At 55.4% G+C, this 25174-nt stretch overlaps 2 protein-coding genes and 1 non-coding gene across 3 annotated transcripts in view; 2 read left to right on the top strand and 1 right to left on the bottom strand.

The window, feature by feature from the left end:
- FANCI (FA complementation group I) overlaps positions 1 to 7401 on the top strand; it is a 29448-nt gene extending 22047 nt beyond the window's left edge. The window contains exons 27-37 of the mRNA XM_054388212.1: positions 591 to 642; positions 1529 to 1656; positions 1790 to 1858; positions 1978 to 2065; positions 2356 to 2540; positions 3291 to 3347; positions 3424 to 3483; positions 4224 to 4310; positions 5271 to 5366; positions 6401 to 6526; positions 7332 to 7401. Of these exons, the coding sequence (XP_054244187.1) occupies positions 591 to 642; positions 1529 to 1656; positions 1790 to 1858; positions 1978 to 2065; positions 2356 to 2540; positions 3291 to 3347; positions 3424 to 3483; positions 4224 to 4310; positions 5271 to 5366; positions 6401 to 6526; positions 7332 to 7397 (1014 nt within the window). The 3' untranslated portion in view covers positions 7398 to 7401. The remainder of the gene's footprint in view (positions 1 to 590; positions 643 to 1528; positions 1657 to 1789; positions 1859 to 1977; positions 2066 to 2355; positions 2541 to 3290; positions 3348 to 3423; positions 3484 to 4223; positions 4311 to 5270; positions 5367 to 6400; positions 6527 to 7331) is intronic.
- Positions 7402 to 7732: 331 nt separating this feature from the next.
- POLG (DNA polymerase gamma, catalytic subunit) lies at positions 7733 to 19862 on the bottom strand. Its single transcript, XM_054388214.1, has 22 exons — positions 19255 to 19862; positions 18728 to 18923; positions 18150 to 18317; positions 17751 to 17897; positions 17049 to 17128; positions 16383 to 16565; positions 16096 to 16259; positions 15759 to 15882; positions 15464 to 15688; positions 15215 to 15335; positions 14960 to 15025; positions 14728 to 14847; positions 14406 to 14566; positions 14234 to 14287; positions 14018 to 14135; positions 13405 to 13540; positions 13040 to 13286; positions 11883 to 12005; positions 11011 to 11182; positions 10552 to 10760; positions 8835 to 8995; positions 7733 to 7797 (listed from the first exon to the last, which is right to left on the bottom strand). The coding sequence occupies exons 1-22, from the start codon at positions 19830 to 19832 to the stop codon at positions 7736 to 7738; spliced, it is 3615 nt and encodes a 1204-aa protein (XP_054244189.1). The 5' UTR covers positions 19833 to 19862; the 3' UTR covers positions 7733 to 7735.
- Positions 19863 to 20594: 732 nt separating this feature from the next.
- Positions 20595 to 20667, top strand: TRNAR-UCG (transfer RNA arginine (anticodon UCG)). The gene has a single exon. It is a non-coding gene; the product is annotated as a tRNA-Arg (tRNA).
- Positions 20668 to 25174: the final 4507 nt, after the last annotated feature.

Here is a 25174-nt window from a genome sequence, read left to right as displayed (position 1 = left end):
CAGGGGGGTTGGACTGGATGAGCTTTTGAGGTCCCTTCCACCCCCTAACACTCTGTGATTCCCACCCTGCTTCTATAAGCTCTGATCCTGCCTTTGGGCACCTGGAGTCTGAATGATTTGTTCACCTGAGCAGGGACTCCTAACAGAGCCTACTTGTGGTGCAGCTTCCCCATGGGAACAGAGCCAAAGGCAGCCAGCAGACTTGTGACCAGTCCAAACTCTCTGAGTGCCTAATTCCTGCCACACAAGGAGACTTCTGTAAAATTGGGGCACTCTAGAAGCTGGAGACTGCACTCAAAGTGTGCCAGAAGTCTGGAGTCATCATTTACCTTAAATTAAATGGAGCTGTTGCTCTGTCCAAGGGAACCTGGAGCCATTCCCCTGGTCTGGAGCTCAGCTTTTTGCTTGCTAGCTTAAATGTCCCTTGTGGAACTTCCCAGAGCATGGTGGGGCACCTTTCTACCAGAAGAGGACTCTGCTCATGTCCCTGTGCAGTGATGCATTGTCTCAGATGATTTTTTTTTTTTAATTATTATTTTTGTGCTTTAAATTCTGTTCCAGAGCCACCATATCTGTTCTCCTTTTTACAGTTCCTTCAGTTCCTGACTTGGACAGTCAAAGTTTGCAGAGAAAATACTCTTGGTGAGTAAGCTTTGGGGAGCTGGTTTAGATGTGATCAGGTCTGATAATAGATCCCTAAATGCTCTGCCTTTGTCTGTCCTGGTTTTAGCTCTTTGTGACAGGTAGATTCAGGTCCCATTCTGTGGCAGATGGCCAGGACATTATGGTTATTAGAATCACAGAGTGGCTCAGGTTGGAAGGGAGCTCAGAGATATCTGCTCCAAGCTCCCCACCATGGGCAGGGACACCTCTCAGCTAGACTCAGCTGCTCAAGGCCTCATCCAGCCTGGCCTTCAACACCCCCAGGCAGCAAGCAGCCACAGCCTCCCTGGGCAGCCTATTCAAGAATCTCATCACCCTCTTACTGAAGAGCTTCTTCCTCAGCTCCAGTCTCACCCTGCTCTGCCTCAGCTTCAAACCATTCCCCCTTGTCCTGTCTCTAGATATCCTCATGAGAAGTCCCTCTGCAGCCTTCCTGTAGGCTCTCTTCAGGTGCTAGAAGGCAGAACTCCAGCTCTGTAACATCAGTGCTGCTGAAGAAAGAGAAGGCACTGATCTGACTTTTCTCCCTTATTCTGTGTTGCTCGAATCTGGATTTGTAGTCTGGAAAGATATTATCCTTGCCAGAGTTTGTGCAGTGCTTCCTCAGTGCTTGTGGTTATTGTTGCTCTGTGAGCTGAGGGCTGCAGTGTGCCGTGCTTGCCCTGGCACTGCTCTGAGATGCCCAGGGTTGTGAACTTGGCTTTTTCATCCCTGGTACTTACATCCCTGGGAAAGATTCTCACCTGCTGTGTTCCTGGGAACGCAGACTGTGAAATCCACACTGAACCTGAGCCTTTCCCTGGCTGGAAGGCTGATGTTCCAGGAGCTCTGCACCTTCCAATGCCCTGTTTGCTCTTCCCCACAGAGGATGCTGCTTGCTGCAAGGGTTTGTTGTCTCTGCTCTTCAGCCTTCATGTTCTCTACAAGAGTCCTGTCAGCCTGCTGCGGGAACTCGCCCAGGACATCCACACCTGCCTGGGGGACATAGATCAGGTATGAGGCAGAGTCAGCCTAACTCTTCATCACTTTGTGCTGTCAGGCCAGGACTGAGTGCACCTTTGGTGCAAAGGATGTGGCAGCAGCTAATTACTCACCAGAATTTGCTTGCTTTCTCTCCTCTGGCCAGGATGTAGAAGTGGAGAGTCGGTCCCACTTCGCCATAGTGAACCCCAAGACAGCAGCCCCCACTGTCTGTGTGAGTCCAAGGAGCCTGGAGGGGGCAACCTGGGGGGTCTGGGCTGCTCTGCTACAAGTGGCTCATAGATCCCAGCTGTGCCAAACTCCTTATTGGTCTTCTGTCTCATTCTGTCTTAGCTGCTGGTTCTGGGTCAGGCAGATAAGGTGCTTGAGGAGGTGGACTGGCTTATCAAGAAGCTCAGCAGTCTGGGGTCAGACTCATCAGGTAAGAAAAATGGCCCAGTTCTTACTGTCACACCTTTGTCAAAACCAGATTGAGACAGAGGTGGGGGGGAAAGAAAGCTGTTTGGGGATTTTGAGGTAGCATCATCTGAGGGCAGGCTGAACTCTCCCTTGAGCTGGTTCAGCATGAGCACTGTCACCAAATCCCTCCCTGTGCCACACTGCTGCTTTGTGCACGGACACAGGGGAGGCCTCCTTGCACCTCCCACCCACATCGCTGGGTTCATTAGACACTGGGTTCATACTCACCAGGTATTCATCTCTTTCTTCTAGAAGACTCTTCTCAGGCATCAAACCAAACCCAGGCTCTGGAGAAAGGCATAATTCTGCAGCTGGGGACTCTGCTGACAGTTTTTCACGAGCTGGTGCAGACAGCACTCCCTGCAGGGAGCTGTGTGGACACACTGCTGAGAAGCCTCAGCAAGACATATGCAATTCTCACCTCCCTCATCAAGCATGTGAGTGCTGCTCTGCTGACAGTCAGCTGGCTGAGAGCTAACAGCTCCCTGCCATCTGCTACAGCAAGCTCACAGTGACCCCTGGCAGCAGCTATGCTCAGGACTGGGCTGGTTGATCTCCTGCAGGAGCTGAGTCCATCCTTACTCTGTTGGCTTTCGTGCCCTCAGTGTTGTGACCTTTCTGCAGCAGTGGAGATGGAGGGAAGCTTCTCTCCAGCTGAATTTGGCCATGCATGGTTTGGAGGGGTTGTGGAGTCTTCTTTGGAGACTTTCAAGCCCCATCTGGATGCGTTCCTGTGTGACCTGTGCTGGATTCTATGGTCCTGCTCTGGCAGGGGGGGTTGGACTTGATGATCTCTGGAGGTCCCTTCCAACCCCTAACATCCTGTGAGCCTGTGAGTGACTCTTCCCACTGCATTATGTAGGTTCCTCTGTGCAGCTGTGTGCCACAGTGAACAGCACTGGTGATGTTCTCACAGTGCTGAGCCACCCTGCCCTTGGCACTCCTTGCTGTGTGTGGCTTGAAGCATTGGCCCTGGGGGAACAGGGCCATGAAAAGAGGCCAGTGGAGCTAGTTTGAGACCAGGTGATGAATACCCCAGAGCTCTCACAGCTCTGGAATGCAGCCATGGCATTTGGGATAGAGCAAGGCACTGGGGAGGGTAGCTGTTGCAAATCCTGCCCTCCCCACTGTGCTGCTGGCTGAGCTGCTTTGTGTCCCTAGCAGAAGCTCTCCTCTTTTCCTTGCAGTACCTCCAGGCTTGCCGCAGCACCTCCACCAGCATCCCAGGAAGGCTGGAAAAGCTGGTGAGTTTGAACTGCTGGAGGAAATGCCTCCTTGCCTTCAGCTGGGAGCACCACCAACCTCTCTGCTCCTTTGCAGGTGAAGCTCTCGGGTTCCCACTTGACCCCCCAGTGCTACTCGTTCATTACCTATGTACAGGTAAGGCCTAAATGAACTGGCAGAGTCACAGTCAGGCTGCCAGGTGCTGAGTGGTGCATCAGGTGCACTACATGGGCACCTTTGGGGATTATTCATCTTCTTGACAGGATTTGAGTTTCTTATGTTCTTATGTCAAACAATAGCACAAGGCATTTCAGCACCATTGGGACCCAGCACGCTGATCTCTGCTGGAGCAGGGAAGGAAGAGTGCTTGGGGAGCTGTTTTTTTGCTTTTCTTTCCCTCTCTCTGTTCATATGAGGGTTTTTTTGTTTGTTTGTGTTTGGTTTTGGGTTTTTTTTATGAGATTCATGCTGCTGTTAACCACCATGGCAAATAAAGGTCAACAACACTGCAGTCATCACAGTGTAAAATAACATGGGTGCCAAAGGCTGCAGTGCCCAAGATGGGAATTGGCTCTTTGGAGAGGAATTGGGTGCTGGGGTGAGGAGTTGTACAGCAGGCACTGGAATATTGGGGGAAGGTGGAGTGGTGTGCAGAGCTGCCACTCCTGAGGCCTTCTCACATAGTTGTATTTCTGGAAGTAATAATCCTGAAATGAGGTTTTCCTTTCTTCTCTTTTAATTGTTTTTTTGAGATGACTCCCACTTCCCTCCTCCTTGTCTCACCACCTTTCTGTCATCTAGCTGGTAATGCTGTTGGCTGGCCAGAGCAAAGACTGCTCTGGCCTTTCATCACTGCTTAGCCTCTAATGACACATCTTTTTGGCACCCTCCTTCAGAACATCCACAGTGAGAGCTTAAGCTTTGCAGAAGAAAAGAAAAAGAAGAAGAAAGAGGATGAAGCTGCTGCAGTCTCCACAGTCATGGTAAGACTGAGTCACTCTGTTAGAACACAGGCTGCATTTGAACTTGGGATCATACTTCAAGGCTTGTGTTAACTGGTGGCTTCTTAGAGATCACCAAGCACACATTGGCATTTGAGCCTTTAAGGCAAATGCAGATTTATTCTACCTTAACTTCAGAGAAAAGTCCTAAAAAAAGCCCCAAACCCAAACAAATGAAAAACCAACCAAAAAAAAAAAAAAATCCACCTTCACTAAGTGCAGCCTAAAAGCTTCCAGCCATGAACCAAAGGTTAAATCTTGTCTGGAATGTTATCATTTGGCATAAGCTGTGAAATGACAGAAATGAGCTGATTTCTTGGAACCAATCCTGCCTTCTGATGAAGTGTTTCTTAATTTTATCAGTGCATTTAAAGATAAAGTGAGGCAGTTGAAACTGACTGGAAGGATTTGGTCAGGAGCAAGTGAGCAGGCTGGCAGGTTCCTGGTCTTTCATGTCCTTTGTGCTCACAGCCAGCATATCCCCTGTCTTGTCAGCTGTGCCATGATGCTAAGGGTTTGAAAGACTCAAGCATGACCTTCCCAGCTGTTCCCTGAGCACAGGCTGAAATGCTGCACTGAAACCATGGGGAACAAACATCAGTGGTGACAAATAAACAGGGTGAAAATGTGGTGAAAGCAAAGCATTCCCTGCCTGCAAAGTATGTGCTTGTGATGCCTTGGCACAGCTGGAGCAGAGGGCATCCTGCTCTGATGGCTGTCAGAGTACAAAGCAGTTCCTGAGGCATCCTCACAGCAGAACCAGCATGGGAGTCAATTTAAAGCCAGTAACAAACTGGCAAAGCTTGCTGGGGCACACAACTGGCCTGGCCCAGTGCTACTGAAGGCATTTTTCTAACCTGGGGTGTTGTGTTCTTCATGTCATGCTACAGTGGCATGGCTAACTTCCACGTGTGACCTGTCAGCCTCCCTTCTGCATTCCAGGCTAAGGTGCTTCGGGACACCAAGCCAATCCCAAACCTGATTTTTGCCATAGAGCAGTATGAGAAGTTCCTCATCCATCTCTCCAAGAAGTCAAAGGTAAGGTAAAGCAGAGCTCTTCTGTGACCTGAACTCACAGAATCACAGAATCAGCCAGGCTGGAAAAGACCTTAGAGATCATCAAGTCCAACCTAATATCTAACGCCACCTGACAGCTAAACCATGACTCCAAGTGCCACATCCAATCTTTTAACTCAGTGGAGCAGAAGGAGCAGTGGTGTGATGGAGAGCCACTGCTGGTCCACCTTCCACCTTTTAGCCTCTATTAATCACAGAATGGCTCAGGTTGGAAGGAACCTCAGTTCATCTCCTTCAAGCTCCCCACTGGGACCAAGGACACACCCAGGCAGGAAGCAACCACAGCCTCCCTGGGCAGCCTATTCCAGAGTCTCACCACCCTCCTACTGAAGAACTTCTTCCTCAGCTCCAGTCTAACCCTGCTCTGCCTCAGCTTCAAACCATTCCCCCTTGTCCTGTCTCTAGACACCCTCATGATAAGTCCCTCTGCAGCCTTCCTGCAGGCTCCCTTCAGCTATTGGAAGGGCAGCTCTAAGGTGCCCCTGGAGCCTTCTCCAGGCTGAACAACCCCAGCTCCCTCAGCCTCTCCTCACAGCAGAGGTGCTCCAGCCCCAGTGCTCAAATGAGGAAGGTGTAAGAACCTTGCCCCTCTCTCAGCCTTTGCCCAAGCTGCCCCCACACCAATACCAGCAGGTGGCAGTGGCAGTGCTGCTGTGACCCAGCGTTGTTTGGGTTTTGCTTGAGCAAAACTCTCACACCTAATGCCAGCCTTCCTCACCCCTCTCCCCCCACTCTTGTTTGACAAGAGAGAAATGTGCCAGGCTGAGGTACTACCTGAGAGTCACCAAGTGGTGCCCACTTGGCTTTTAGGAGAGCAGAACTGGGCTGCAGGACTGCACAGGGGCAGCTGCTTCTTCACCTACCTTTTGCTTTAAGCCTGCATTCTTATTGTGATGGACCAAGTCCCAGTGCTGTGCCTAGGCAGGGTAGAAAACTAAGCTAAGATGCTAATGGCATCATGTCCTCTCCCTCTGGCTTCTCCTTGGCTGCTGCAGGTGAACCTGATGCAGTACATGAAGCTGAGCACCTCGCGGGACTTCCGCATCAACGCGGCGGTGCTGGACAGTGCCATGCAGGAGCACAGCACCCAGGATGCTGAGAACGAGCCAGACAACGACCAGGTCAGAGCTCCTTCAGCTGCTCTCACCAGCAGCTTCCCCCTTTGGAGCCCAATCGTTCCTGGGAGCTGTGTGTGTGAAATCAGGACAGTTTGGCTTCCCTGGGTTAGCTCTCACTTGAGTGCTCAGCTGATAGGGAGGAGCTAACAGCCTGGCTAATGGCCCCTGCTGCACTCCAGCTCTCTCTCTCTGCCTCCAGTGGCCTTTATTTCCATGCACCAGTTGGCTGCACCTCTAGTTTTAGGGAAGATAGGTTCTTTAAGGCCTTTCTGTTTGCCTCAGCAAGCAGAGGGGTCTGTCAGCATTACCTCTGAGGACCTACCGGCTGGCCAGGATTAGACCTTTGCAGCATGATCCAAAGTGATTGTGCAGCCAGCTTGATGGTAGTAGCTAAACAGCTGGCAGGGCATCATTCTCCTCAGAGCCATCCCCTCCCCTAGCCAGTGCTGCTGAAGGGTAAGTCAACCTGGGCTGGATTCAAAACGAGAGACAACTGACTTTGCTGATTGTCCAGGTTTTTATTGGTGCTTCTCTTCAGATTTTCCTGTGTTTCAAAAAGCCAAACTCCAGCAGACAGCTGCAGACCCTGTCCTGCGCCACTGCTAACCTGTGGTCTAAGTTCCACAGCATGAACAGGGGTGAGCCACAGGGAAAGTCTCAGTGGGTGAGAAGAGTCACAGAGTCAGGGAGGGAAAGGAGCTAAATCCTGTTCTGCACAGCTGGTTTCTTGCTTTAGGTAACCATTCCTTAGCCTAATCACACACAAACAATGACACTCTGTCCTGCTATCCTCTTCCTCCCCCTGCAGAGCAGCACCACAGAGCAGACAGATGAGAACCAAGAACCCAAAAAGAAGAGACGGCGAAAAAAATGAAGCTGTGGTTGCTGCTGCTGCCTCCTCCCACAGTGCCTGGGCTGTGGCACACTGGCTTGGCCTTGGAGAACTGCAGCTGTGCTGTTTCTTTCTTTTGCCAAATGCTTTGGACTTCTTGCTTCCTCTCCAGGAGTGTGCAAAGCAGTGACTCTGGCCCCCATCTCAGGTTTTATAGCTGGCTGCCTCCCTCAGCAGCACCTCTGCTATTTGAATGTGCTGCTGGCAAAAGTTTCTTGCCCTGGAACATCCCTTGAAGCAAAAAGGGAACAGAGTGACCAGGATCAGTCCCTGCTGTGACACACAACCTGGACAATTGTCATTCTGGCACTCTGGTGTCATCATTTCTTCTCCAGTGACCCTTTGGTTATTTCAATGAGCTGATAGATATCCAGTGCTTCTCCTGGAAAACAATGGGACAATCAATTCCCTGCAGGCTGCAGCACACTCACAGGCTGGAACACAGGAGAGTGAGCGTCAGGATTTGCTTTAGTTCAGAGGATGCAGCACAAAAAGCCCTGAATGTATTCAGACTTCTGGTTTGTGGGGTGGTGTGAAGGCAACAACCAGCACAGAGGGAAGCTGGAACCATGAGCTGTGCTGACGGGGAGCTGAAGGTGGCTGCTGTTTGCAGCCCCTGAGGAGCAGAGGTGACAGCTTCCTTGGGCCCTCCAGGCCACTTTTGTTGTTACAGTTTTGCTGACCCTGATGCACTTGTTGAGTTTACCTCATTCTTGGTAAACACAGAAGTTCCTTTTTTTGCCCACAAACACAAATCCTGTTTCTTTAAGCATCCTTTGCCTGCAAGATTCCCAATAAAGGTTACCTAAGAGAAGTGGAATGTCTGATGTGTCCAACTGAGAGAACAAATCTGAGGGCAGGTTCTTGTTTGGAAAAACACTGCCACACCTTGAGAAGGAGCTGCTTAAGTGCAGATATGGACAACTCTGGGCCTTAGGATGGTTGGGGACGACCACAGCAGTTCTCTGAACAGAGCTGTGCTGGGCTAAGTGGGGTGGGGAAGGAGAGAAAGCACCATGGGCTAAGCACAGTTTGGGGCTGCAGTGCAAAATACACAAAGTTGTGGAGGTGCCTCCTTCCAGAGAAGGAACAACCCCAACTGAGGGCTCCTCTCTGAGGTGCACAGAGCAAACATTTGTGGGGTAACAGCCAGGCCTGGCTCATCAAGATCAGAGCTGTGTGGAAGCAGCACAAACTATTTGGTGCCTGAGAAGGGAAAGAGGTAGAGGGGCTGGGCTGGTGGCTGTCCTGCAGGGCAGGCGATGGGGCAGAGAGTTGAGGGCTCATGAGGTGCTTCTGGCCAACAGAGGAGCCCTCAGGGAACAACTGCTCAGCCAAAGGGCTCTGCCTAAGCTGGGGAGGCCTGTGCAGAGGGGACTACAGGGTGTTACCTTGCACAGACACTACTCAGCTACTGACCTTGAGGGATGCCATACTTCTTCTCCATGCCGGATGGATTGGAGGGCGTCACGCAGTTCATGGTGACCTCTTTCCTTAAGCACTGGTCAACATCCACTGCACTGAAGAAAGCCACTGACTGTGGCAGATCCTGGAGGCCCAGTTTGTAGGCAAACATGCACCTGGAAGAACAAAAGACCAGGTGGGACAGTGCTACACAGCACCCTCAGCCTTGTCACACCTGGCTGTGATCAGCCACAGCTTCACAAAGTCCTGGCTAGCCATGGCTACCAGGGTACTGCAGGCTGCACCCACATCACTCAGCAGCTGGCAGTCAAGGTGCTTCTGAAGCACTCAGTACCAGCAGGGACAAGCACTGCCAAATGGATGCCAGAGGAACAGAGTGGCAGCAGGTTGAGCCTCTTTGGAAGACATGAAGGACCCAACCCTTTGCTGCTAGCTAATCCTCCCAGGCAGAGATGATGCTGGATTTTCCCAGCAGGAAGCCCTGGGCTCACACAGCAGCCAGCACAAAGACAAACATCAGGGTGTCTGCCCCTGCTGGCATCCCTGCCTCAGCACAGGAGAGAACAGCTCGGCTTTGGCCAGCTCCCATAGAACCACATGGCCCCAGCACTGGGAAGGGATTTGGCAGAGCTGGTGGTGTCAGAGCTGATGGAGGGGAGCCCTTTGAGGTCAGGAGCTTTCTAGGCTGAGCTCAGCTTTGCACGGGGCAGGGAAGCAGCAGGAATGCCCCACACTGTGGAAGGGACAACAGCACTGGTGCTGGCAGCAGAGACAAGAAGCTGTGCCTCCTCAAGGCAGGAGGGAGATGAGCACACAAAGTTTCAGGCTCCCAGCTGCTCAGTCAAGCCCAAGGGCTGCTGCCATATGCCAAATGCAGCCCTGAAGGAGCAGGAGGTGAGGTACCCACATCCCAGCAGAGCAGATCCTTTGGCCCCATCCCTGCAGGAGCCTGACACTATCCTCCTCTTGCCAGCAAGTTACTCCTGGAAATCAGAGCTGAGCTGCACTTACAGCCACACGAGTCACATGTGAGGGAGCTGCAAACTCCACTGCTGCCAACTTCCCTCGAGCAGAAGAAAGCTGCTCTGCACCAGCTTGCCATGGGCAAAACCAACACCTTTGCTGCGGCTACACTAGTCCCTAGTCCCCGACTGCAAAGACTGAAGATAAACTAGCATTGGATACAAAAAGGAAAATAATACTAGGGTCTATGTAATTCATTGGATTGTTAATGGGAATACAGAGCAGAAGCACAAACAGTTCTTCCTCTCTTCTCTGTCACTTCTGCTTGCAACTTTCCTTTCTCTCACTCTCCTGGGGCCTTGCCAAGGGTATCTGTTTTGAGTACTGTGTGAGGGAACGGGAAGGAAGGAGGGAAGTCGGGGAGGAGGTGAACGAGTCCCCTGGATCCACCCAGGGAGTTCTGAGGAGTTTCTGTGTTTATAAATTGTAAATATAGAGATATTGTACATCTACTGCCTATTTTGTACATCTCCTGCCTATTTTGTACATCTTCATTGTATTTCATATTTCTAGATTGTAGTTTTGCTTGTAAATAGAGCTTAGTTTGTTCCCATCCCAAACTGAGCTGGCTCCGTTGATTTTGTTGGGGAGGGGTGTCTAATTCTCTCAGATTAGTGGGGGGGGTGGTAGGTTCAACCCACCACAACTGTCCCACCCAAAAGGCACATCCCCAGGAGTGGCAGCTCACCTGGTGAGGAGGTTGGTGATCTGGAGGGCCAGGGCTGCCCGGTAGCGGTCCTGCTGCTGGACCAGGTAGCGCACCTCGTCGTGGATGCTGATGCAGAACCGCCCTTTGATGTCAAACTCCTCAAACAGCCACTTCATGGCCACCAGCATGAGGTGCAGGTAGTCAACAGCAGAGCTCTGCACCACCCAGTTCACTCTGCTGGTCAGGAACTGGTGAAAGGAAACACAGACACTAAGAGGGCATCGGGGTGCAGCGTGCCTTGGTCCCAGTCCGAGAGGGCTCAGGGGAGAAGCCTGTTAAATTCAGGGTTGGGTTTTCCTGGGGGCATGCAGCTGAAGAAAAGGGGCAGTGGGTGTCCTGTAGGGTGTCCAGAATCTAAGACTGGCTGAAATGTGGAACTGCTATTCTGGAGAAGACACGCAAAGCTGAGAGGTTGGCAGTGCAGAGCCACATCCTTACCTCCCCCTTGGCCACAGCAGGTTCCAGAGCCCTGCTGATGTGGCAGCCCAGCACTGGAGTCTGGGGGAATGGGGACAAGGCGATGCTCTCCAGCTTGTTGAACATCTCAGACTCAGTGCCTTCAGCCCACACTCGTTGCTCCACCACATTCCACTTCTTCTTCCTCCGGGACCTGGCAGGGCAGAGAGAAGGTTTGCTGGAAGCATGGGAGGGCAGTGCAGGCCCCATCTCTCAGTCTGGAGAAAAGAAAGCTCTGAGGAGACCTTATTGTGGCCTTCCAGTATCATAAGGGGGCCTACAAGAAAGCTGGGGAAGGACTTTCTAGGATGTCAGGTAATGATAGGACTAGGGGAAATGGAAATAGAATAGAATTGGGCAGATTCAGATTGGATGTCGGGAAGAAGTTTTTTACCATAAGGGTGGTGAGACACTGGCACAGGTTGCCCAGGGAGGTGCTGGAAGCCTCTTCCCTGGAGGTTTTTAAGGCCAGGCTGGGTGTGGCTCTGAGCAACCTGATCTAGTGTGAGGTGTCCCTGCCCAAGGCAGGGAGATTGGAACTAGATGATCCTTGAGGTCTCTTCCAACCCTAACAATTCTATGATTCTACGATTTGAGAACCTCAAATGCTCCTTTCCTGGTTTGGGGAAGCCAGAAATAAGCCCCTGCAGCCTCCTGCTGCCAATTGACCACTGGGAGAGACTGGCAGAAACGAGAGCTTCCAGATCGAACCTACTCAGTTTTGGGGTAGCAGGAAGGGGGGATTTGGACTATCCAGCCCTATCTCCCTTCTCTGCTCACCACCCATGCGGCTGCAGCTCCCTCTGCCTCACACCCCAACAGCACCAGAGCCACGCAGGGTCACAGCACCTCACCTTTTTGTGGCTTCTCTCTGCAGCCGCTGGACATCCTGGGCTGACACCGACCCATTCTCTGCCCTGTCCACAGTCAGGTCCAGCTCCCTCACCAGCCACTCTCCCTCCTCAGAGAGGTGAAACCTGGAAGGAAGAGAGGTCCAGTGGCACACGACCAAGCCCACTCAGCACTCAAGCTCCAGTGCTGTTCTCAGGAGTCAGTACTGGGACCAGTGCTGTTCAAGCTATTCATCAACGACCTGGATGAGGGCACTGTCAGCAAGTTTGCTGATGGCACCAAACTGGGTGGAGTGGCTGACACAGCAGAGGGTTGTGCTGCCATTCAGTGAGACTCGGACAGGCTGGAGAGTTGGGCAGCGAGAAATTGAATGAAGTTCAACAAGGGCAAGTGTAGAGTCTTGCACCTGGGAAAGAACAACCCCATGGATCAGCATAGGTTGGGGAGTGACCTGCTGGAGAGCAGTGAAGGGGAAAGGGACCTGGGGGTCCTAGTGGATGGAAGGTTGACCTTGAGCCAGCAGTGTGCTCTTGTGGCCAAGAAGGCAAATGGTATCCTGGGTTGTATTAGACGGGACAAGAGAGTGAGTGGGACAAGAGAGGTTCTCCTCCTTCTCTACTCTGCCCTGTTGAGGCCACATCTGGAATACTGTGTCCAGTTCTGGGCCCTTTAGTTCAAGAAGGACTTCAGGGAACTGTTTGAAAGAGTCCAGCACAGAGCCATGAAAATGATTAAGAGAGTGGAACATCTTCCTCATGAGGAGAGACTGAGGGAGCTGAGGGCTCTTTAGCTTGGAGGAGGCTGAGGGCTGACCTCATTCATGTCTATAAATACGTAAAGGGTGAGTGCCAAGAGGATGGAGCCAGGCTCTGCTTGGTAATTCCCAATGACAGGACAAGGGGCAATGGGTGGAAGCTGAAGCATAGGAAGTTCCATGGAAACAGGAGGAAGAATTATTTCCCTGTGAGGGTGACAGAACACTGGAACAGGCTGCCCAGGGGGGTTGTGGAGTCTCCCTCTCTGGAGACATTCAAGACCTGCCTGGATGCGTTCCTGTGTGACCTGCTCCAGGTGCTCCTGCTCTGGCAGGGGGTTGGACTGGATGAGCTTTGCAGGTCCCTTCCAGCCCCTGACGTTGATTCTGGGGGGCAGCACCCACCTGCGGACGCCCTTGGTGAGGGCGTACATCTGCTGGGCCTTGTGGCGCGCCTGCTGCGGGGTCAGCCGGTGGTTGAACTGCAGCAGCAGCCGCTCGGCGAAGGGCTGCCCGGCCCCGTAGATGCGCCCGTAGTTGAACACCTTGGCATGCTCCCTGCTGATGCCCACCGTGCTGGCAGTCTTGCTGTGCAGGTCCGTCCCGTTGCTCTTCTTCCCCTGCAGAGTCATCCAGCCGAAGGCAGTGCAGCCTGCCAGGAGGGAAGCGAGGGTTAGACACCAAACAGACCTGGCCTTGGAGAGAAGAGGGGAAGGTCACCCTGCTACCCAGCGAGCCCACCCTCCTCCCGTGGCACAGCCCCAGCTCACCATGCATGCCAGCGAAGTGTGCCTCGCCCAAGACTGCGGCTATCCACAGCTCCTGGGAATCCACATCCGCGCCCACCAGGGAGTAGCCGGGCGGCACCTGGACCATGGCTTTCAGCTCGCTGCCCACCCGGTCAGCCTGCATGCAGGACACGGTGCCTAGCTCAGCACCAGCCCTGCCCTTCCCTTCTCCTCCTCAGCAGCACAGGAGCAGCCCTCCCGCCGCAGCTGTGCCAGCACAGCACTGCCCACACCCCTCCCTGTTTCGCTCTGAAAGGCAAAAATAGGTTTAAGGCACGTATGCAGCATCACCCATTTGGTTACTCCCACCAGGCTCCCCCAGGCATAGAAGAAAGGGAGAAGGACAGAAACTCGTGCCTCAGTATATTGTCTTCCATTCATCACATTTTGAGACCCAGGAGTCTCTGCTGACTCCTTCCCTTCTCCCACAGCCAAAGCACACGAGCAAGACAAGGCCCCCAGCACCAGCCCTGTCACCTCAAACCCTGTTGCATCCAGCCCAAACTCCTATTTCCAACCCAGGCTGCTCCCATCGGTCCAAAACATACAGAGGGTGCCCCAGAACAGCCCTGCAATGACCCAAGCCTGGGCATACCCGGGCATTGCTGGCTGTCAGCCAGGTGGGCTCCACCGCCCGGCGGGTGATGGTGCCTGCGGTCACCACCTGCGGCAGGATGGCTCCATAATCATCCTCCTCGTTATAGTCAGGGTGCCTGAGACAGAGGTGAGGGTGAGCATCATCCTGCCAGAGCCCTCACAGAGCAGTGCAGAAGGGGACCACGATCCCAGCTGGGGCTGTTTCCCTCTGTACCTGGTGACCACACGAGGCAGTTCCCCCTTCTTCAGCCACACCACCATCTGGGAGCTAGGAGGACATGCAGCAGGTGAGACACTGAGCACCACTGAGCCTGCAGGGCCTCCCAGGCCACAACACGGCCTCCACTCGCAGGGGTGCCACAACCCAGCTGAAGGCAAGGGCTCACCTGATGCGCTTGTGAGCGTTCCTCCAAAACGAGATCATTTTGTTGATCTCCAGGGCTCTGGTCCCGTGGACGCGGCCCACGGCAGCCCGCAGGGTGCCATCCTCCATCTGGGGCAGGAAATCCTTGGCAAAAGGGCTGCCCACATTGTTAGCATTCCCGTCCTGTAGCAGCAAAAGAGGTTGCCACCACTCCAGATCAATGAAGCTCTCTGCATCCTCCTGCCTCAGATGCTATGTGCACCACACAATGCCAGGCTGTGCAGCAGGACCAGAGGAGTTAGGACATGGGATGGGCAGGAAGCCCCCAGGAGCACACAGCTTGCCTTGTGAGGCAGCTTGAAGAACCAGCATCCAGGGATGTTGACATCGTTGTAGGGACCATTGCCGTGGTGGTATGGGGGCTGGCTCCTTCTCTCCACCAGCTCACACAGCTCATCCATCTCCTGCAACCAGCAATGCAAGGTGATGCCAGACACATGCTCAGGCAAGGCGGGGGAGGAAGTCAAGGAAAGAGGGACCAACCCATGGCCCCATCCCGTGGGAAACCCCCTTTACCTGTGCCAGGCTCTGATCCACTCTGCCCATCTCCACATCCGCCTCCACCTGGCTCAGGTCCTCCACCTATGTCAGGGAGGGCCCATGGGGGAAGCTGGGTCAAACACCAGCTCTCCAGGGACTCCAGACTGTCAAAGGAACTTTCTCATTTCCATCCCCTGGAGCCACACACAGGCCTGGTTTTTGCATGCACATGGGAAGAAGCCCAGTCCCACATCCTCCCCCCACCAAGGGACCCTCCACCCCTTCCCTCACCTCCTGCAAGATCATGCCATCAGCCAGCAGCAGCAGCTGGTCCTCCACAGCAGCCTCCTGCCCCGGGGCCTGCTCCTTGCCCTTCTCCAGGCAGTGCTGCCTGTACAGCTGCTCGATCACCCTGGCAGGGCAGAGGACCAGGGCTCACACACCCAAGGCTCCAGGGCAGCACCTGGGCAGGGTCCTGGGAGCTCCTAAACCCCGCGGTGGGGCAACCCCCAGCTCAGCACCCCACTATGTCCCCCTCACCTGTGCGGGCAGGAAGGGCCCCCAGCCTCTGAAGGGTCTGTCAGCAAATTGTCCTGGCGCCCTGGCACCAGATATCCCCAACCATGCTTCTCTGAGTAATGCAGGGGGAAGCCATCCCACGCCAGTCGCATCAGCTTGGGCGTCACCCTCATCTGCAGGCTGATCAGGCTGGGTCCTGGCACCCACCCTGCCTCCTCCAGGCGTGGGCACAGTTTGCGGTACCAGCTGCAGAGCAGCAAGGATGGGTTAGACTGTGCAGGGCAAAGCCTGGGGACACCCAGGGTCCCCAACTCACCCCGGGTGGCCTGGCAGGTGCTGGAGTCTCTTGGGTTGCAGCACAACCGTCTCCTTCAGACGCTGCAGGCAGACCTGGCTCGCAGGGGCTTTCAGGTCCTCATCCTCGGTGGGAGGACCGGGATCTGGTGGGGCAAGGAGGAGTGGGTGGCAAAGAGCCCCCTATGCCACCCCACTGGCAACCTCAAACCAGCCCATGGCTTCATGCCCCCAGTGTAGGGACACAGATCAGCAACACTGCACCTTGCTGGCTCCAAGGAACCACATCCTTCCACCTGGGCACCTGTGGGAAGGTGTCCCTCAAGCACCCCTTGACACCAGGGATGCCACACACTCACCTTCCTGCCACTCCTGTGCAGCCTCATCTGTGCCTGCTGCCACTGGGGAGGCATTGCTCTTTCCATCCTGATCCTTCTTCTTTTTGTTCTTCCTTGGATTCTTTTTCTGCTTAAACTCCTGCGTGTCCCACTCGAGATCCCAGAGCCAGGGGTCATCCTTGTACCTGCAGACACATGGGAGCGGCTTTGCTCCCATCCTCAGCACCTGCCCACAGCCCCCCATGGACCAGCCAGCATCTGGTCTGTCCTATGAGTGGCAACACCTGCACCCCCCAGCCCACAGGTACCTGTCCTCATGCAGCAGCTCACAGGCATCGTTGGCCAGGTTCATAAGAGACTTCTTCATCTCCTTCTGCAGCTCCTCGTAGATGCCCTGAGCATCATCCAGGTACCTCTTCCAGTTGCCATTGACAGGCAGGTAGGACACCCCCATCTCCAACATCCCTGCAAATGTCACAGGGTGGGGGCACCTAGAGCACAAGGCAGTGAGGAATTAGATGTTTGCTGGAGGGATTTGCCCTGGAAGCACCAGACTATGACAGGCACCAATATGTCTTCACTTAGAGGTTCCTAGCCTCACATGGCCCTCGATGTTGTTCCCTTGAAGCCATAAGGAGCCCTGTAAGGTCTGTCTGCCCTGCAGAGAAGTTGCTGCCCTAAAAACAACCTCATGCAGTAACTCCAAACCTGTACCATTTTGCCTCACTGATGTACTGATTTGCCTCACAGAGTCTACCTGCCACCTCCAGCCATGCTGTGCTGCTGCTTACTCCTCCTCACCTACAGAGGGGTGGCCTGAAATCCCTCCTGAAAGGGGGTGAGAGACACCCAACCTCCTGCCACCACCTTGAAGAGGAGCTGTATCCCACTCCCAGAGGGATCATGATCTCCCCTGATGCCAGCCAAGCCTGCAGCCCCTTGGCCACCACTGGCCAGAGCTCAGCAGCTCTCACCTCTCCATGAAGAGTGGCAGCTGCTCCTGAAACACCTCGTGGGTGGCCTGGACGTCGTGAGCACAGTATGACATCAGGTCCTGGGGGGCAGAGGTAGGTGAGGGCTGGCAGAGCAGTGCAGGGCAAGGTGCTGAGACTACAGGATGACAGGGAACATCACAGCCCCACACACCCCCAAAGCCCTCACAAGGAGCAGCAGCAAAAAGGAAACTACCACAGAAACATCACAGAAACATTCAGGTTGGAAAGGACCCTCAGGATCACCAAGTCCAACCCAAAACCCTACTCTACAAAGTTCATTCCTAAACCATATCCCCAAGCACCACATCCAAACCACCTTTAAACACATCCAGGGTTGGTGACTCAACCACCTCGCTGGGCAGCACATTCCAATGTCTGACTGCTCTTGCTGGGAAAAAAAATTTCCCAATGTCCAGTCTAAACCTACCCAGTCATAGCTTGAGGCCATTCGCTCTTGTTCCGTCACTAACTCCCTGTGAGAAAAGACCAGCACCAGCCTCTCTACAATGTCCTTTCAGGTAGCTGTAGAGAGCAATGAGGTCTTCCCTCAGCCTCCTCTTTTCCAAACTAAACAGCCCCAGTTCCCTCAGTCACTCCTCACAAGATTTATTCCCCAGTAGCTGCTCCCACCCCGCTCCCATCTCCAGGTCCCACTGCCCATCAGGATGCTGGGATGGCCACCTGGAAGTGATTCCTGATGTCAGCCATGGTCCCTTTCACAAAGAGTTCCCTCGCCTCCTTCTGCAGTGGCTCCCCACCCACGTAGAGGGCATGCACGTCCGCCAGGTTGTTGATGCTGCTGACATGCACCCAGTCCCAGGAGGTGATCTGTGAGCAACAGGGAGGTCAGGCAGTGCAGGACAAGGATCAGCTGCAGCTGAGGTCTGGAGAGGCAGAGGATGCTGGTACTGCTCCATTTTAAACCAAGGCCACCTCATCCAGAAGGTGCTGAGAGAATTACACCCAGCAGAGCTGCTCCAATAGCTCTTATTCTGTTAGTAGAAGAGGAAGTAGTCCCAACACAGGATCCCAGGTTCCCCGCACCCATGCTACTGCCAGCAGCTCAGCTCCTTTACTCACAGCTGGCCCCTCTGTTTTGCTGCATGTTTTCTTCATGTGCTCCTTGACCTGCTGCAGCCCCTTTCTCTTGCCTTGCTTGGCAGCCATCCACAGGCTCCGCTGGAAGCCTGTCAGCCCCGAGATGGCCATGTGCATGCTCATGGTGTCCAGGAAACGCACCTGGGAGCCCTGGGACATGCCAAGGGAGAGAAAAGAGGTAGTCTGGACACACTAGAGAAATGCTGCCAAACACACTGCAGCTGCCAGCAAGCACCACCCTCTATTACAGAGGTGCAAGCCTTCAGCTGAGGCTACTTTCGACAAGGGAGAGCTTTGCATCCTGGCACCCCTCTTCTGAGGGCCAAGAGCAGGATGTCAGCTGCTCAAAGGCTCTTGCCATGTCCTCAGCTACAACTCTACAGTGTCCAGCAACTATATGGGGCACAAGAGTATCTCCCCTTAAAGGGATCAAGCCTCAGGCTGTTCTGAAGGACAAGGCAAGCACAACCCTGAGGACAGCATCTGATAAAATCACCCTGAGAAACTGATGCAAATGACTCTCCAAGAAACCAACCACAGCTATCAGCACTGCAGATTACCTGGATGAGGTACTGCTCCTTGATGAATGCCCGGTCAAAGGCCACATTATGCCCCACCACCACTCTCTCCAGCCAGTCCTGCTTGCTGGCACAGCTGGCACCTGCTGGGCTCTCCAGCGGAATGAGGTCAGCCAGGGTGAGGTGGCTGGACCAGGAGTATCGCTGCTCCAGCAGCCGCCTGCTGCACCATGAGTACCTGCAGAGGACATGCAGCACCCCACAGCTGTCAAAAATTAAGTAGGAAATCCTGGGCCCAGCTATGCCTTCAGAACCCTCCTGACCATCACACTGTGGGTGCTGAGCAGGATCCTGCCCATGGGAGGGAAGCAACCAACCCTGGGGCATGGTGCACTCGTTAACCAGGACACACATCCCACACCCTGAAGTCACACTTCGGGGCTTCTCTATGTATTTCCCACAAGCTAGCAGTCACCTGCAGGAAGAGATTCTGCTCAGGAGCATCCTTATCCTTTCAAAAGCTGCGTTCCCCTGACCACGATAGGCACAACCCCAGTACCATATCTCACCAGGCACGTGGTGAGACTGCCACAGCCAGCGTTGGGCAGTGGCCATCAGCCATGCACACCTCCACGTCCAACACCATCGCCCGCTCCTCAGGGAAGGCAACAGCTTCTGCTTGCCCATCAGGGCCATAGCGGGTCCAGCCAAGCTGCCATGCCCACTGTGGGGGCATGGAAGGCAGCTCACACTGCAGCAACTCATTGGCCGCCTCCAGGTAGGGCAAGCTCTGCTTCTGTGCCAGGAGGCGAAAATGCTCATCGATGTTGTCCCCATACATGCGGGGTAGCTGCAGATCCACGTCGGGCAGGGTGGAGGTCTCCTTGCCCCACAGGTCGTGGCGCTGCAGGTGCTTCACGCTCTTCTGGATCTCTGCTGCCGAGTAGTGTACCTGGGCCCCCCGGAAGATCTGCTCGTGAAGGGTCCTGGACAGCATCTGGATGTTGAGGGGGTTCATGCGCCGCTGGCCACTGGCTGGCTCCTGACTCGAGCTCTCCGGCAGCGGGCGGCTGGCCGAGGAGCTGGAGGAGCATCGCCTCGGCCTGGCGCTGCCCCTCACCGACCTCCTCCAGAGCCAGCGCCTCATCCTCCCTCACTCTGGGGGTGCTCCCCGAGCACGGGCTGCTCGCCCCGGGGCGGCCGGAGCTGCGGGGAGAGAGCAGCCGTGAGAGGCGAGCTTGGCACCGCCAGAGACACGCACCGTCGGAGCCGCCCGAGGCACCACAAGGCTGGGAAAGGGCGAGTTGCCAGGCACCGCCCCCTCCCAGGACGGCGCACACACACACCGCCCCCCCTAGCCGTGCACACCTCTCTCTGCATGCATGCAGTCCCCCAAGGAACGCAACCCTGCCGGAGCAACCCCCGTAGCGGTACACAGCCCCTGTAAGCGTTTGCAAACCACCCCACGCATGCATGCACCTCGTGCAGCAACCCCCGCATCCGCCTGCATCTCTGCGCAGCCCCCGTAAGTTTGCGAACCACCCCCCATATATCCGTGCCCCCCCTACACACCCCTGCACGCTTCTACGCAGCCATGCACACCCCCCCGGCACGCATGCACCCCCTTATACAGCCCCGCAGATATACACGCTCCTACCGCCGAAACCGTGTCCAGTCCCCATGAACTTGCAAACCACACACACACCGCGCCCCGTACACGCACCCCCAATACGTACCCAATGCTCCCTCCACGCTCCGCCTGGGCCTGCTCCGCAGGGCGGGTCCAACCCAGCCTACCCCGGGGAGGCTTCCGGTCTCACTGACGTCCTGTCCCGTTCCCTCCCGCACCCATGGTACAGTCCGCCGGCTATAGGCTCAGTAGAAGGCATGGAAAAACCACCTTAGCAGCGGCCGCGTGGCCTAATGGATAAGGCGTCTGACTTCGGATCAGAAGATTGCAGGTTCGAGTCCTGCCGCGGTCGAAAAGCGAGGCGTGTGGCGGTATGCCTTCATTTTCTTTCTGCTCCCGGCCTTGGAAAGGGAGCCTGTGGTGGCCTGAAGCCGCTGCTTCCACGACACCGGAATCACCGCACAAACGGTTCGCCTTTTCCTCGCGTTTTTAACCGGAGAGGGGAAAAGGGAAGAAGGGCGGCTGCGTGCGCCTAGCCCGAGAGTTAGCGTGTGGGTATCAGGGGCGCGGCAGAGTGGTCCCGGAACACCGAGCGGCCCCGCAGCGGCGTGGAGACCGCCACGGTGTCACACCTTCGTCGTGCTTCACTCTCCTTCTCCCCTTCCCTGGGCTCCCAGGGCGGGTCATTGAGCACCCACCACCCTGCTCCCCGTCACCCCGGAGCCCCGCCGTGTTTCTGCCGGTGATTTATGGGGCTCCCGTCAGCAGAGTCCGATAGAAGCCGGGGCAGCCACCTGCACCCTAGAACCTCTCCCTCTAAAGCTTTGAGGCCTCAAGGGTGGCTTGGATCGAGCGGAGGGGTGTGGGGTCCCCAACCTTGACCTTGGCGTTGAGGGCGCCGTGCCGAGCCGCCAGGTGTCGCTGCGGCCCCGCCGCTGCCCTGTTCCCGCGGGACCGGGGCCGTCGGGGCGTGGGCATAGCTCCGGGCCCATCCCGCTCTGTGCTCCCTCTGGGGTACCGGGCAGCGGCTACCGGGCACTGTGAGTCCTTCCCTGCCCTTTCCAGTCCCTGCGGAGCTCCAAACCCGGGATGAGCCCCCGCGAAGTCCTGCACGCCCGAGGAGAGGAGTGCAGGATCGGAGGAGGGAATCTATTCCCCTTCTCTCCGAAAAGAAAGCAGCAGCACGATGCTGTTCTCTGCGGCTTTGAATGTATTTCACAGCATCCCAGTAACCCCTCAAATACCTACTGCTGCCCCTATCCCATCCTGAGCTTTGAAGGGAGAGAGGCGAGTAACGTTTCACTCAGTTTCACCCAGCAGCGGAAGGTACCCGCCTGGAGGAACTCACCCCGTGGGCGATGCACGTGCTCAGACCCACCCATAACGGGGGTTTTAGGTTTCCTAGGTCGTTCTGTGGCTAAGGCGAGGAGCTAGCAGTGCCGAGCCGGCGAGGGGGGATGCTCCAGGGCCGCCGGTTCTCTGGGAGGGAGCGGGAGGTGCACCAGGGAAGAATTTTGGGACCACCTAGTACGAAGTGGCTCTGGAGAAGGACCAGGCTGCGAGGGACTTATTCTCCCCGCCGGTGCATTATGTCAGCGCCTCTTATTTGAGGTTGTTGTCTGTTTTTCTGCAGAAAAAAGCAAAACAAAGCAAAACATAAATTTAAGAATACAAACCCGACCCACCAAAAAATTTCCTCCTTCCTTCCAAAGCGGAAAAAAAAATTAACACAAAATCCCTGGAATTATTCTCGCCACTTTATTTCTGAAACCCTCCCGAGTGCAGCACTCTGGAGAGAGTCGATGCCAACGAGTCGATGCTGTCCGCAGGCAGGACCGTGCCGGGGCTGCCTGTACCTCACCCGGGTGCGGGCGGGGAAGCTTGGCAAGGCACCGCACAGCTGTAAAAAAATCGCCACCATCAAACCCAAAATAAGCCCGAAATCTGCCGTTTCAGCAGGGGTAGTTGCAATGTCTAAGTAGCGGGTTTGGGGGTTTTTGTTGTTGTTGTGGTTTTTTTTTTTTCTTTTTCTTCCCTAGGCTCTTTGTCTGTCTGTCTGCAGGGGAAGCATCCCCATCCTGGTACGCCCCGTCGGGCTCGGGTACAAGCGCTAGGGAAATGCAACTTCCCCCCCTTCCCCTGCCCCGCCTTGGAGACCCCGCTCCCCGCCGGTGCTGTCGGTCGGATAATGGGGCGGTGGGACTTTGTTTAACCCTGTTGCCCCCGGGGCCAAGGGTCAAGGGCTTCCTCTTCCCCTGGGGCACAGCGGAGAGGCCGCCGGTCGCACCGGGAAGACCGCGGCGCTGAGGGGGGGTGGTGACCGTCGCCTCTTCCCTCCCCGTCACGGCCCTCTTGATGAGACCGACGTGGAATCCTGTAAAGCCCCATCTCCCCCCAGCATCGAAAGGCTGAGGATGGCTCCGGGCGGGTGTTTCGGGAGAGTAGGATGCGACCAAATATCATCCCGGGGCAGGGCGAGGTGGGGTACTGCAGTGAAGCGGCCCCTGCCTTCCGTCATTCCCCGTCTCTTGCCTTCCCCTCTCGACTTTAGGAAGGCTGTTTTAACGCGGTGCGATTTTAACGGGGTTTTAACACCCCTCCGCAATCAGAAGTATCTCAGCCGCCCGCCCCGGGAGCCAAGAAACGGGAGAAATGGGCAATTTTTATAGGTGACGTACGGGCTTACGTGGGATCCCGTGCCCAGCACCACTCTTTCAGCGTTTTTCTCCTGAAATAACCCTTCTCTGCAGCTCGTGCCCCCCTTTCCCATTTCGCACCCCCTTTTCCAGAATGGGAGGGGAGGCGAGCTAGGAGGGGGAGAATGAAAAGGGAGAAGAAAAGCAGCCCCTCGCATCCCGTTATTTTCTTGCTCGGGAGAAGAGCTCCGGAGCTCCTAAAGTGAGCAATGGAGAGAGTGCGAGGAGGCAGGGCGATGTGTGGGGGTCGCAGGTGGGATAGAGGGGTTTGGGGGGTCTCCTTTCCGGTATTAAGGGAGAACCAACGAGGGAGGGATGCTGGCCGCACCGCGGGCATCCGAGGTAAGTCCTCTCCTGCCCGCAGCCGTGGTAGCGGAGCCAGGGCGCTGTTGGCGCTACGGGCTGCGGTTGCTTTAGGGGTGCAAAGGAACCTGATCCTGGTGGGTTACCCAGGCCGAGGGCTACCTCATCCCCACCCCCGGACCGCGGTCCTGCGGGGCCGGGCTGCTTTGGCGATTTCTCAGGCCAGATAGATGCCGGTGATCCCGGCCTCGGGGCTGCAGGCAGCCTCTGCTCCGCGCCCTGCCAGCTCCCTCGCCTCTGGGCCGGGGTCCTCCCGGGCCGAGCAGCCCCCAGAGCCCATTCCCAGCCCCCGGGACTCCTCCCGTGTGTGTCTCAATTCGCTCAGGCTTGACTTGGCAATAAGCTCTCTCAATAGGGTGACAATAGAGCCCCGGTGGGACCCGAACAAAGAATTTGAAAGTAGTTAAACTGCAGGACACGTCCATCGCCTGGGTGCTTGAATTAAAAAAAAAAAAAAAATCGGAGAAAAGAAAAAGGAGAGAGACTTTTCTTTGGGCTGGTGAGAAAATGCTCAGGGTAAAAGTTGGTTTGGCGTCTTCATTTCAGCGACAATGGAGCAGAGCTAATTCAATAGGAAACGCGGGGATTTTTTAATGAAAAGACCGCCGGGGTTACACCGAAGTTAAGCTCTTGTGAATTAATTATTAGGGCAAATAAACTTGGGGGGGGGGTGGGGGGGAGCGCTCGGGAGGGAGTGCTGCAATTTCTTAATATTCTCCTTTTCGTGTTTAACGACAATGCCATTAGGTTTTCGACTCTGGGTGAGCAAAAGGATTTCTTAAACTCCCCGTGAAGAGGAGAAGACGCGCTTTTTTTTCCCCTTTTTTTTTTTCTTTAATGGCGTTAACTGCTTTTTAAAATAAAATCCTATGGAATTTGGCAACGACCTCCGGTTTCTGCTGGCGGTGGCATTTGGGGTTAGATTTCTTTTCGAGGCAACTTGCAGATGCAAAGAGGAAAAATAACGGGGGAATTTAAAAAGCAGGAATGTAAAGGCGAGGCGGCGTGTTCGGCTGTTGCGGATCTCTCGGGCTCGATCGGTTTATTTTTTCCTACATAGAAAACCTGTCCGGGGATCCCTCTGTCCTCATCGGGGCGGCGAGAGACTCCCCAGAGGCGCTCCGGACACCGGTGGAGTGAATCTGAGATAAAAAAATAGGAGCCGGGTTACACGCAGGAAGAGGAAGGAGAGGTCGGAAGCGAAGTAAAGGTGTGCCAGGAGGGGTTGAGGGGAGGTGGGGTATTGATGGGGGTTTGGGGCGGGGGTGTGGAGAGAGCATTTTTTGGCCTCACGGCAAAGGCTGCGGGCTATGCGAATGTGTGTAATTCTATGCAGAAGACGAGGAAGATAGAAATGGAGGGAGCGGAGAAGAGAAGCGCAGGCGGTATCTGCCGTGCCCGCGCCCCGCTTCCAGCTCGCTGCGGCTGTCGGGGCGAAGCAGCCGCGGTGCTGCGGCCTGGCTTCGGGGTAGGAATGGCACAGCTTGGCTCAGCTCGGCCCGGCTACAGGAGGAACCCCCACCGCCGGGGCCGGTGGGTGCCCGAGGGCAGCCAGTGCCCAGACTCTGCCCGACGGCTTCAAGTGGGCCGAGCGGGCCGCGTCGTGCCCAGGAGCCCCGGGGACGTTCAGCATTTGGACAGCGGTGCGGGCGGTGCCGGGCCGTGCCGGGGCGGGGAGCAGAGCAAGAAGGCCCGGGTACCGCAGGGGAACGGAACGCTAGGGACGGCTGCAACCGTGGCGGGAGGGGGTGGTATGATCTCAAAGGACCGGAGACAGAGCCGAGCGGGGAACCCGGGCTG

This window comes from Indicator indicator, chromosome 16 (assembly GCF_027791375.1).
Source record: "Indicator indicator isolate 239-I01 chromosome 16, UM_Iind_1.1, whole genome shotgun sequence".
NCBI lineage: Eukaryota > Metazoa > Chordata > Aves > Piciformes > Indicatoridae > Indicator > Indicator indicator.
This window is presented reverse-complemented; position numbering and strand designations above follow the sequence as displayed.

What these genes read in the sequence shown, in the direction of transcription:
- POLG (XM_054388214.1), bottom strand. Translation starts at nt 19,832, where the DNA reads ATGAGGCGCTGGCTCTGGAGGAGGTCGGTGAGGGGCAGCGCCAGGCCG. An exon ending in ACATCAGGAATCACTTCCAG is followed by an intron (nt 17,129 to 17,750) that starts GTGGCCATCCCA and finishes TCTGCCCCCCAG; the next exon opens with GACCTGATGTCATACTGTGC. An exon ending in TGCACAGGAGTGGCAGGAAG is followed by an intron (nt 15,883 to 16,095) that starts GTGAGTGTGTGG and finishes TTGCCCCACCAG; the next exon opens with ATCCCGGTCCTCCCACCGAG.